The sequence below is a fragment of the Phascolarctos cinereus genome, unplaced genomic scaffold (genome assembly GCF_003287225.1).
Source record: "Phascolarctos cinereus isolate Bilbo 61053 unplaced genomic scaffold, phaCin_HiC Scaffold_5;HRSCAF=322, whole genome shotgun sequence".
NCBI classification, from domain to species: domain Eukaryota; kingdom Metazoa; phylum Chordata; class Mammalia; order Diprotodontia; family Phascolarctidae; genus Phascolarctos; species Phascolarctos cinereus.
Window position 1 is genome coordinate 411,356,692 of NW_027555958.1, and position 13,478 is coordinate 411,370,169.

Sequence of the window (13,478 nt, forward strand, 5' to 3'; positions counted from 1 at the left end):
GAAGGCATATAAGTGATATGAAATGAGGAGAAGAGCTCATGATGAATAGCCTCAATTTTTCCTATATGAGGCAAGGTGAGCTCCTTGGGAGCGATACTTTTTTTTCTTCTTTTTTTGGTCTTTGTATCACCAGAACTTAATACAGTGCCTACTATATCATAGGCACTTAACAAAATACTAGTTGACTGGCAGTGTGTTGAAATTAGTGGCTCAGCCTTTTAAGATTAGATCATCATATTATATATTGAAGCTGGAAGGAACCTTCACAGTCATCTATTCTAAACACTGAGGACCAGAATGTTTAAGTGACTTGCCTAAGGTCACATGGCTGATAAATAGCAGACCCTGATATTGAACCAAAGACCTCTATCTTCAATCTCAAGTGTTCTTTTCCTTATAGCATGACTGGCTTTGTCTAACAGGTCTTTGAGGCCATGCTTATGGTATTATCCTTCCTCTCATTCTTTCTCTGCAGACTACGCAAAGTTTGCTCATTGGTGGTCTTGTGGAATATAGCATTTGGCCAACTCAGAGGGAAATTTAAAGATGTTCCTGACATTTGATCTTTACAAGATTGAAACTTTATTTTTTTCTGTCCCCTCCCCCCAACTTGTTATCATTGTTGCCATTACTACCAGACCATGTAAAACTTCTGCCAATATAAAAGTCTTTTTTTTTCTTACTTGACCTACCAGAATTATTTCTTCTGGTATTCAATCCAATCCAACAAACATCTTTCCATTTCCCATCAGCAGCTCTGTAGAACATCAGGCCTTCCTGGCATAAGCTGATCACTCGAAGTCTCATCACTGTCATGCAGATTGACTCAATTTTGACTACTCCATGACTTCTCAACCCCCTCAGTTGCCTCTCCCCTTTAATTGGAGACCTGGATAGTGAAGCAATAAACTCCCACTGCCTTCCGTTGTAGAGGCCTCAGAACTCTGAAGATAACTCATGGTTTTCCATCAGCAACTCTGCTTGGCTTTCACTCCAAGGAGGAGGTTTTTGCCCTCATCCCCTCCCTTTTAAGCTTCCTGTTTTATGTTGTCTTTCCCTCATCATATTGTAAGATCTTCCAGGGCAGGAACTGTCTTTTTCTTATTTGAATCCCCAATTCTTAGCATAGTACCTGGCACATCGCAGGCATTTAATAAATGCTTATTGAGTTAAATAGACTCACGGGGTGCAATTTCTTTCATAGTAACAATGAGTTACTAAAATTAACAACCAATTGCCTCCTCCCCTATTGGTAGTTCCTTGACTAATACATTTACCTACTATCCACATATACAGAAAAGATCACCTAAAGAGATGCCACTCAGTCCCCAGTATTAAATATTCAGTCAAAGATGGGATATTTATCAGATAAACAGCACTTGTCACTGGTGCAATATGAAAACAAAATGAAATCCATCTCTGATTAGATGAAGATGAAATGGCTTTCAAAATATGGGACCTTCTATGCAAAAGTTACATAGTGGTTCAAGTTTCATAGGTAGCACATGTCACTCACCCTCTGTAGGACTGAGTATGGGGAGCTGCATTACCTAAGTGTTCTGGAGCACTTTTGCTAGTGATTGACTGCAGCTTAGGTGAAACTTCACTTGAATGTTAGTTGCTGGCATACTCCTCAGCATGTTTAAAACATTTTATTATGTCTGTCATCCTTTTGAAAAGGGGAAGCTACCTAACATTAATGGAAATTAATCTCATGTGGATGACTTTCCCCTCCCAGAACACTTGCTAAATATCCTATGCCTGCCGTTATAAAGAGGATGTTGAGTTAGTTTGCACACACACATAACTATACACACTCAAATATTTCTTTCTGATTTATTATTAGAGGGTTGGAAACTTTACTTTTTTCTCCTCAGACTGATTTTTTATTATTATTATTCTCTATTGCACATTTACCAACCTTAACGTATCTACATTTCTTTTCCTGTCAAGATATTACTTCTGGCAGCTATACCATGCCAAACAATCACCTGAGTATATAGTTTCCCTTAAAAACATTTGGAAGCAGAGTTGAGGTAGGCAGACCTGGAGGGAAAAGCTCCAGTCTATTATTTTGCATCAAGGGTTTCTTTGGGTGCTTGAGTAATAGACACAGCGCCCTCCAAATTCCTTTAAAATGCTTTCCCAAACAATGTTAAACACAGCCTCATTCTTCTCTTTCTTAACGCCAACCCCCCACCCCAGTAACCAAATCCAACTGTTGGAGCAGGAATGACAAGAATGGGTAGTCAGTAATAGGAGTGTTTAGACACCAAAATAAACTGGAGAGGGTCATCATAAATCATATTCATGGTTCATTTCCAAAGTGTCCTTTAAGAAGTGTGTGTGTGTGTGTGTGTGTGTGTGCGTGTGTGTGCGTGTGTGTGTGTGTGTGTGTGTGTGTGTGTGTGTGTGTGTGTGTGCTTGCGCGCTTCGCCTCAACCTAGTCCACTGAGCCATTTGAATGATGCCAGGGGAAGATTTTGCATTGCAAAGTCTGATTGAAAAAAAAAAAAGCACCAATTCAGGTAGTTAATAGCGGAGTGGGTGCGAGAGCTGGGGAGATGCGAAGGAGAAGGAGCAGCCCAAGCCGCTAGCTCGGGGGCTGACCTGATTCTCTGAGATCCTTAGCTCGCTTTCTTTTTCCTCCCGCCTGCCTTCCCCCTTTCGGGTCTTGCTGTCCCCCAGTGTTTTCCCTTTATAGTGCTCGCAGCCCCTGAAAACAAAGAAATCCGGCTGTGGGTGCATCGGGGATCAGGCAGTGAGTGCACCGCACCCGGGAGGCAGGCAGGGTGCTGCTGCTCCCCAGCCCCTGGACCAAGGCTTTCCCCGCTCGGGGTCCACATCTCCTCCCAAACCCCCACCTTCCTCCCCTCCCTCCCTCACTCCCTCCCTTCTCTTCCCTTCCGTTCCTCCCCCACCATCTCAGCGCTGGGAGGAAGGCGGACGGGGCTCAAGATGGCTTTAGCCCGGCTCTGCGCCCTGCTCGCCTGCTGCTGGATGCCGGCGGCTGTGCTGGCGACCGCCGCTGCCGCGGCCGCCGCGGCCGCCGGAGGAGGAGGAGACGGGGACCCATCCAAGGAGCTGGAGTGCAAGCTGAAAAGCATCACGGTGTCGGCGCTGCCCTTCCTGCGGGAGAACGACCTCAGCATCATGCACAGCCCCTCGGCCTCCGAGCCTAAGCTCCTGTTCTCGGTGCGCAATGACTTCCCCGGGGAAATGGTGGTGGTGGACGACCTGGAGAACACAGAGCTCCCCTACTTCGTGCTGGGTGAGTCCCCGGGGAGGCCCCCTTGCCCCCAACCCCCACTCTCGCTCCATGCATACATACAGACACACGCACACACACACACACACACACACGCACACACACACACTTGCGCGCGCGCGCGCGCACACACACACACACACACGCACACACACTCGCTCGCCGCGACCCCCCCCATTGCTACCTTCATAGATCCGCCCCGCCACCCTTCATCTCCACACCCATATGCAACACAGAATCGCCTGTGCTCAAGAGCTTTTCCTACCTCCAGCCAGAACACTGTTTCCCCACGATAACAGCTCTTTCTACCCCAACCTGCACCTCTCCCCCCCGCAAAGGACACATACTCAGAGTCTTCATATAGTCAACTCCAAACACTGTTACCTCTCTGGATAGCTATCTACAGGCAGGGCATTTCCTGGATGCCCCTGGCATCAGACCACCCACAGCAGTAATGGTTTTTGCCCCCACTCCCTAGCTACCACATTCTCTACATCACCCCCCATCAACTCACACTTGCTCGAAATTTTTGAGTAGATCCCAAACCTTGCAGTTCTTCATCACTTTAGCAAGGATCTCTAGGCCAAACTCAAGCAGACAAGATCACTCTTTGCTTTGCTTCTCAGAAGCCCTCATCCTTTTATGGCCGTGTGACTGCCACCAGCCTTTCCTCCATTCACTTAGCTGTAGCTTTCTTTATCCTAGTTTTCCATCTGAACCTCCACTTCTGGATGTCCAGTCACCATCATGGAAGGGAACATACATCTGACCCATCCAACCACATGCTGCTGATGGCTACCTCTTCACACACCTTCAAACCCCTAAGTTACAGCAACAATTCATTCAAATAAGCTTATCTTCTTTATGCCACACACTACCCAACATAGGCATAAATCTCAACTTTCTTGTGTGCCAAATGCACCTCAGTGAGGAGGAGAATGAAATATTGATTTTATACTCATTCTTTCTCCTGATGATCACATTTCTACCACCCCCTCACACAGCCCAAAAACTCACCCCTATAAGGGCACAATAACACTTCTTTAACCTCTTTCCCAACATCCTTTGCCCATACAGACTTCAACAATATTTATAACATTGTTAGGCCATTTTGCAAAGGGTCACACAAAAGCAGATTCCTACTTGTGTGACTCACTCAACTAAAGTGACTATGGCTTTGCCTTTCCCCTCATCAGGCCCACACATCTGTCATCCTTCCCCCAAGTAGGCAACAGTCTGTCATTTTCCAATTCAAATGAAAATTCCAATAATGGAATATCACCATTCTCATTAAACCTAAGAAAAATATCCAGACTCCAAGCCCACAACTCACAGCAAACAATAAATATCCCCCAGACTTTAAATTTCATTAGGGCCTTCCCAGCCAAAGTTCAGTTTGTATGAACATCCCTCCTAGTTGGCCCAATGTAAGCAGTAAGGCATGCTGTACGCTTCTTAGCATTTCCCACTCCCACTCCTATCTCCAAAGGCACCTTTATTTCCAAAATGGCAAATTGCGTTCATGAAAACCATATGGAATCTGGGGGAGTAAAACTTTTATTTCCTGGATGGAAGACAATCATCTCATAAATTGCCCAGTCTTTTGAAAAGTTGAATTATAAGCTCTGAGGTTCATTATAGTGGGGGCCAATTTGGCCCAACCAAATCTATTTACTGGTATTATTTGATTAATGAAAAAAAAAAAGTTGGGTTATAGCTTGCAATGGAAACCTTGTAGCTTCATCTGTCTTTGGACCCAGCCTAATCTGTTAAAGTGCTGAGTTGCTAGAGTAATTAAACGGGCATTTGTGACTCTGGCAATGGTGTGATGAAGGTGCAGGTGTATCAGTTTTTATTACATTATGTGGCATGTGGTAGAAGGACTGGGGGATCAGTAATGTGCATATAAAGTGTCTGCTCTTGGCTGAGCACTTCAGTGTTGACTGTGCATGAACTAGGCCTTGGACATTATGTGAAAGGAAGGAGCCAGGGTGACTGGGGTGCAGAATGCTTGCTTGCTCCTGAATCTTGAAGCCAAGCCCTAAGGCCATGAACTGCTAACTAGAATCTCTAGTGTATGGTGAAAGGTCAGATGTAAGAAGATGGGCTCTCTGAAGTTTGTACAGTGCTGCTCACTGTAGAGGCCTGACAGGGTAACTATGGTAACCTGTAGTATCCTAGCCTTTATACCCCCACTCTTTTTCTTCAAGGCCAGTTATATTTGTCGGCAAACCCCCATTTCCTTCTCTCTTTCCTGAAAGTCAATAATATGCCTTCACATGGATGGAGATGCCAACATCCATCATACTGGGTTTGATATTTTGCACAGGGCATAAGTCATTATGTGTGGTGGGAATGTGTTAATTTGAAAATTTAGACCCTTTCACCTTGGCAAATACCAGAGGAGCAAAAAAGGCTGTGTATTGCTTCATTTTGAGGAATTGCCTGCCAGAACCACTGGTCTTTGGTTACATTTCTACAAGTACTAGGAGAATCTGAATCAAACAGTAAGTATTTACTGAATGCCCACATTCTGATAATGTTGTTCCAGGTTCTCTGGTGTATATAGAGGATAAGGCACAAGGTTCCATTCGCGAAGGGCTGGGATGTACAGGACTGACACATGCAAAGCAAGAGAACAATCCAAGGACAGTAGATTCCTCATCGGCCCTTCAAAAGATCTGGGATTTTGTCCTGAGTGTGGGGTACCCTACTCCACCAAGGCACATCACAAGCCCTCCATACCTTATTAAGTAGTTTTCATGAATTGCTATGGTAAAAAAAAATCTCAATTCCATTCAATAAACATTAATTAAATGCCAACTGTATGCTTGGTTGTATATATTTGTTGTCTTCCCCCATTAGATTGTGAGCTCCTTGAGAGCAGGGACTGTCTTCCTTCTTTTTGTCCCCAGTGTTTAGCACAATGTCTAGCATGTAGTAGGTGCTTAATAAATATTTAATAATTATTGATCAAGCAATATAAGGACAAAGTCTCTGTCTTCAAGAATTTTCCCTCTGAGATTACTTCTGATTTACCTTGTAGATACATCTTGTTTCTACATAGTTGTTTGTGGATTGCCCCCTTCCCATCCTCCCCATTGGAATGTGGGTTCCTTGAGGACAGGGATTGGTCTCTTTTTAAGCACATAACAAAAGCTTAGTTCATGCTGATTACTGATAGATAGATTGATTGAACTAAGGGGACTAGGAAAGGCTTCTCATAAGAGATGGTGCCTGAATTTATCTTTGAAAGAAGCTAAAGATTCTGGGAAGTGCAGGTGAGGAAGGAATGCATTTCCAGGATGGAAAGGAGATAAATGGAAGGCTGAGTTCCAGGAACAGCAAATAGGCAGGCCCAGCCCATTGGGATGGAACCTTGATTGGGTGAAAGGCAATGATAATTTCATGATCTATTGGTAAGGAATTGATGAGCTTTTTTTTTTCTCAATTAGCAAAAGAGGTAGGAAACCAAATGCCTGGTCTGTACTCTGAGCCTTTCCAGTGTGGTGCTTGGCATACTCAAATTTGAGTAATATGATCACCTAAAGTCATAGCCATACCAGTGTGAAGCAATGGACTAGAACTTTAAGTGAGAAAGTCTTCAAGTATCCAGTTATATGGTATAGAATGGATAGTATAGGAGAAGATCACAGGAGAAAGACATTCATAAGGGCAAGAGCAGGTAAAGAAGGAAGTTTTCCTGAAAAGGTGAGATTTTAAAAAATCTTTTAAAATTTTTATTTATTTATTTTTAGTTAGCAACATCTTTTTATAAGATTTTGAGTTCTAAATTTTTCCTCTTCCTTCTCCTCCCTCCTCCTAAAATGTCATGCAATCTGATATAGCCTATACATGTACAATCTTGAACATATTTCCACATTAGTCATACATATTGTGAAAGAAGAATCAGAACAAAAGGAAAAAGCTATGAGAAAGAAAAAAAAAGAGAGAAAAAATAGTATGCTTCGATCTACATTCAGACTCTATAGTTCTTTCTCTGGATGTAGATAGCATTTTCCATCGTGAGTCTTGGAATTGTCTTAGATCATTGCATTGCTGAGAAGAGCTAAGTCTATCAAAGTTGGTCATTGCACAGTATTGCTGTTATCGTGTACAATGTTCTCCTGGTTCTGCTCACTTTACAATTCATGTAAGTCTTTCCAGGTTTTTCTGAAATCAGCCTGCTCATCATTTCCTATGGAACAATAGTATTCCATTACATTCATATACCACAACTTGTTCAGCCATTCCCCATTTGATGGGCATCCCCTAAACTTCCAATTCTTTGCAACCACAAAAAGAGTATATATATATATATACATATATATATATATACACACACACACACACACATATATATATATATATATATATATACATATATATAGATGTATATGTGTGTATATATATATACACGCATACATACATACACATACATACATACACACACACACATATATGTATGGGTCCTTTCCCCTTTTTTATGATCTCTTTGGGATACAGACCTAGTAGTGCTATTGCTGGATCAAAGGGATCCAGCAGAAAAAAGTGAGATTTGATGTGGGTCTTAGAGAATGAATGGAGAGGAAGGAGGAAAATTAAGATGGCAGCTAGCTGGTGTACTAGATAGAAAGCAGCACTTAGGGTCAGGAAGACCTGAGTCTAAATCCAGCTTCAGACAATTATTATCTCTGTGACCTTAGGTAAGATACTTAACGTGTCTGCATCAGTTTCCTCATCTGTAAAATGGGGATAATAATAGAATGATGTCAGAATAAAATAAAATAATTGTAAATCACTTTGCAAACGTTAAAGCTCTCCACAAAGCTAGCTATTATTCTTAAACTGGAGAGAAATGTCCAAGGGAGCATAAGTAGAAGCATGAGTTATGTGTGAGATACTGAGGAAATTGACCAGGCTATAGGTAAGGATTCATAATTACCTAGATTAAGGAGGGGGTCAGGCTAAATAGTTCAGACTTGGATATAGTAGGCAGTAGAGAGCCATTGAAGGGTTTTTTTGCCTGGGCTTACCCATCCTCTGGGAAACATTCACCAAGATCACACTTGGTCTAGTTTCTTGGGTCAGCCCTAGACCTGATCCTGACTTCTGAGGTGAAAAACATCCTTCGGTTTGTTTTCCTGTTCATATTTTGGGAAAGGATGACTGTTTATAAAAGGCCTGGTGTGAAAACTTAGGTTAACTGAAATCAAGTCACTTACTGATCACTCAGGGAATTTGGGTTGAAGGAAACTTTCTTTGTTGTTCCCTTTCTGCTAGACCAATGTTTCCTAGACTTAACTTTGGGGTGTTTTTTGTTATTTTTTTGTTTGTTTTTAACATTTCACCACTCTTCCTAGTTGTTTCAAGAGGCATTAGAAAAATATCAACAAATTCTCAATACAAAGCTAATTGTGTTTTGCTTTGATTTTCAAGAGGGTAGCAGAGTAGGTTTAAAAAAATCAAACGTACAAATAAAAGTTGCTGCAATTTTATAAATTTGTAAAATTAAAATTTGGAATCCACCCCAATTCTGGCTCTAGATTCACATTTAGATTGTCAAACAGACAGAGCATTTATTAAGTGCTTAATATGTGCTGGGCACTGTGATTAGTACTAGAGATACAATTATGAGTACAAAAACAACTCCTACCTTTAAGGAACTTATGTTCTAATGAAGGAAGACAATGTGTAAAGGGGAGCTGGAAAGGAGGTGGCCAGGGGCAGGAAGAAAAAGCTGGAGAGTTGGGTGAGGAGTGAAGCAAAGCATATGATGGAAGGTTGGAAGTTTAACTTGGAGTATGAGTCTTCAGTTCCTTTCCCAATATTAGGATAGTTTAGACTTAAATCTGAGTCGTAGCTTTTTTTTAAGGGAGAAATTATCTAGTTTCAGATGCATTACCTGAGCTGTTCTAACATATCTTGGATAAGAACATTTCTTCTCAAAATGCTGTACTATTGGATATACAGGTCAGTTAGAGGTCATTCAAAAGAAATACCCAGAGGTAGCATGGTATAGTGTATCCAGAGTCATCCTGTGTCAGAGGAAATGAACAGATGCTGACCTGCATAAGTAAAGGGTAATTCATCGTCAAGAGTACCTTGCTGTACCCCATCCTCCCAACCTTCCTTACTACTCCACCCTCCCAATGTTGAACACTTGCAAAACCATTGTTCAAGTTTGAAGATATGATGATACAGTGCGTGAGTGAAGGTAAATTTGATTTTGAATTTTGTCAAGTTTTGTGTAAGTCATTGTAAGTCATAAAATAGTATTAATCATTAGTGAGTAACTCAGCTGGAGTTTATTGAATGCCTCCCATTTGCTAAGCACCAGGGATACAAAAAAAAAGGCAAAAAGTAGTCCCTGCCCTCAAGGAGCTCACAGTGTAATAAGGGGAGATGACATTCAAATATCTCTGTACAAACAAGATATAAACAGAATAAATTGAGGAACAGACAGTGAAAGAACTAAGATTGAGAAGGACTAGGAGAGAGTTCTTGCAGAAAGTGACAGACATTAGAGGATCATAGATCATAGATCTAGATGGAATCTCACAGACCATGTACTATAACCCTTGCATTCTACAGGATAGGAAGCTGAGGTCCAGAGAGGTTAAATGGTTTTCCCAAGATCACAGAGGCAGTAAGTAACAGAGCTGGGATGTGAACTCAGGTCCTATGAGTTCTACATGCCAAAATCAGTGCTCTGTCTCCAGTACCATATTGCCTCTTCCTAGGGATAGGGATAGGGACTGGACTTGTAATTTCATTTGATATAAGGAACTCCCAGATGAGGAAATTCTCTCTACCAGTTCAGGTCACCACCTTCTATGCAACTTTTTGTCCTAGAGAATTGACTAGAACATTAAAAGGTTGAGTAATTTGTCATGGGTCAAGCAGCTAGTAGGTATCAGGGAAAGACTTGAACCAAGGTCTTCTTGGCTTCAAGACCAGCTCTCTGTCTGCTATACCACATTGCCACAGGGTGTCATAGGGCACTTGAACCCAGGTCTTAGGATTTCAGAGCCAGCATTTATTTTTCATTGCATCCTGCTGGGGCTGGCCTCCATGGTTCCTTAAAATAAATTATTTACAATTTTTAAAAATAGTCTGCTGATTTTTCACTTTTGTTCCCATTATAATGCTTTGGAATTCATTTTTATGGACAGAGTTGCCGGCATATGCAATAAATGTTTTTTGAAACTCAGAGAATAGAAAGACCACTGCACAATGGAGTGGTTGGAGAAGGCTTTATAGAGTAGATGAATCCTGAGATGGGCTTTTGAGGTGGTAGGAATCGAGTAGATAAATATTTTTTTCCCCCTAGGGTCCTGTATACTTCAAGTATCACCATTCTAGGAGGGTGTGGGCACTCCCTCCAGTGATGAAGATTGTAATTCCTCTGTAATGTAGTAGGTAGACTTTGGGAGTTACTATGGCAAATAATGATAATAATCTCACCATTGCTACCACCATCATCATTGCTGCTACCACCATCTTCACCACCACCACAATCACTACCACCACCACCATCATCATTACCCCTATCATCATCACCATCACCACCACCACCGCTATTATCATCATCATCATCACCATCACCATCACCACCACCATCATCATCACCCCTATCATCATCATCATCATCATCACCACCACCACCACCATCATCATCATCATCACCACCACCACCACCATCATCATCACCATCACCATCACCACCACCATCATCATCACCCCCATCATCATCATCATCACCACCACCACCACCATCATCATCACCATCACCACCACCACCGCTATCATCATCATCATCATCATCACCACCACCACCATCATCATCACCACCACCACCATCATCTTCCTCATCCTCATCATCCTCATCATGCTGTGGCTATATTGCTGATGAGCCTCTCCAAATATATCTACGCTAGTGCCTGGATCACATACTTCCAGTCTGCAATTGGACCTATACCTGAAACCTTTCAAACCTGGTAGAACCTGCCAGAGCTTGTGCTCCGTGGTCATAGACTTTGTGAACATGGGGTCAACCCCAGCTTCATTCCATGATAATATGATTTATTGGAGCAAAACTTTAGTGGTATAATGTTGTTAAACAGACCACAGCAATCTCTCCAAACAGCAGCAAATCTCTGGATACTTATCCAATCAGCTGCTTATCTCTTTATCATGATGGTATACCCTAGGAACATTTTAGTGACAATTCCAAAAGAAAAACAATGGAGAATTGGTGGAAGGACTTCATATCTGGGATTGGTGTAACGATCTGGCAGAGACAGTGTTGTAGTATGGATTGTCTGGTGGTAAAGACTAAGGAAACTTTCTGACCTGATGTGAGATAGTATAGTGCAGTGGTTAGACACAACTCAGCTGAACTTGGATTCAGGAAGGCCTGAGTCAGGTCCTAATCTGGTGTGGGCCTGGGCAAACCTCTTCATCTCTTGGAGCCTCAGTTTCCCCATCTGTAAAATGAAGGGGTTGGATTAGATTGCTTCTCTGGTTCTCTCTAGCTCTATGTCTGTGATCCTATGATGCTTCGATCACATGATTCCTGGTCACTAGACAATGCCTATCTTTCCCAGATTCTTATTCCCCCTTAACCTTACACTCAGCATTTTCTGATGATTTCTATCCTTCCCCTAGCACAGATGGTAGAATATGATAAAGTGGTGCTTTTACAGAAATGAAAAGCTCCTACTATGTGTCTGACCCGGCAGTAAAATGAACTATCTCTGGCCTTCTAGGCGTTTATATTCTATGATGCAGACAACATGTATTTAAATATGTAGATACAGATTTGTGTATACATCCACCCATTCACCCATTATTTTATAGATGAGGAAACGAAGGCAAAAACAGAGTCAATGACTTGTCCAAAATCACACAGCTAATAAGTATTTGAGATAGAATTTGACCCCAGATTATCCTAACTTTCCATTGCCTTATCCACTGAACTTTCAGTAACAGGAGTGGGGATGGGGATTAGCAGGACAGAAGGACTGTTGAGCATGATCTTCTTTAATATATAATCAAAATCAATACAAGTTTATCTTTTTTTGGAAGGTGCATTAACATCTAGGTCTGGGATCAGGAAAAGCTTTGGTTAGAAGATGTCACATGGGCAGAGCTATGAAAGAAATAAAGAATTCTAAGAGGTGGAGGTGAAATGAGATTGAATTCCAGGCATAGGGAGCAGGGAGTCAAAAAATGTGGAGCTGGAAGATGCAGATCAATTCAGTAACCCATTATTAGGGCTCTGCTATGTTCAAAGAATTCTGTTTGGTGCTGGGGATGCAAAGATGAAAGGGGAGAGGAAGGAAGGAAAAGAGAAGAGAAGAAAAATGAAAAATAAAGGAGGTAAGGAAATTATATTCTGCCAGAGCGGTACATCATTAGTTGCAACCTTAAGGTAGGATACATAGCAGTTAATAGAACACATTCTCATGTCTTTACACTTTTTATGATTGAAAGAATTATATTTACCATTCTTTTTTTTTCACGTAGTAAGAACTTAGTAATTTTTAAAATTGAATTAATTGGGAGAGAGGGAAAAATAATTAGCAAATAATAATTTGCAAAGATTAATAATACCTTTTATATTTCAAAAATTCTTCCCCAAAATTCTTATTTGATTTGGATTCCTGGCATTGGTAAAATAAAGTGGTTTGTTGAGTGTGTTTGTGTGTGTGTGTGTGTGTGTGTGTGTGTGTGTGTGTGTTCTAAGACAAACTGAGATAGAAGGTGGACATTTCCTTTTTTTTCATTGTCTTATTGTTGCCTTAGTAATTCTAATTATCCAGGGACACTGATAATTATGAAGCTTATGTGACGGGGGAAGGAGAGATTTCCCCATATGTTGGCCAAGGGAATGCCTATCTATGAATAATTGCACTACTCTTATTTTAACAGTAAAGTATCTGTATAGAGAAGGAAAATTATGCAAGTACATGTGGTATTTGGTTTTTAAATACTGGACATATTAAAAATGATGGACTGGAATTCAGCAGAAATTCATTATTATAGAGCAATAGTTCTCTGTGTTTTAAATTCAGGACTCCCTAAAGGCCTCTTTGACCCTTGATTTCAACTCGTTGCCCTACAGTACTCTTTGGTAAAGCAATACAAGTAAGAAAATATGACACCCCCAAGAATATTCATTCCATGGTTAATTTTTATTGAATTC

General features: G+C 41.4%; 1 protein-coding gene across 5 annotated transcripts in view; it reads left to right on the forward strand.

Annotated features, from left to right (window-relative positions):
- Positions 1-2,435: 2,435 nt before the first annotated feature.
- Positions 2,436-13,478, forward strand: part of ASTN1 (astrotactin 1) — a 441,904-nt gene continuing 430,861 nt past the window's right edge. For 3 of the 5 annotated variants that reach the window (XM_020984287.2, XM_020984289.2, XM_020984290.2), the window contains exon 1: positions 2,437-3,271. In XM_020984287.2, the coding sequence (XP_020839946.1) occupies positions 2,959-3,271 (313 nt within the window). In that variant the 5' untranslated portion in view covers positions 2,437-2,958. Of the gene's footprint in view, positions 3,272-13,478 lie in introns of all 5 variants that reach the window. The other 2 variants (XM_020984286.2, XM_020984291.2) reach the window with 1 other exon arrangement.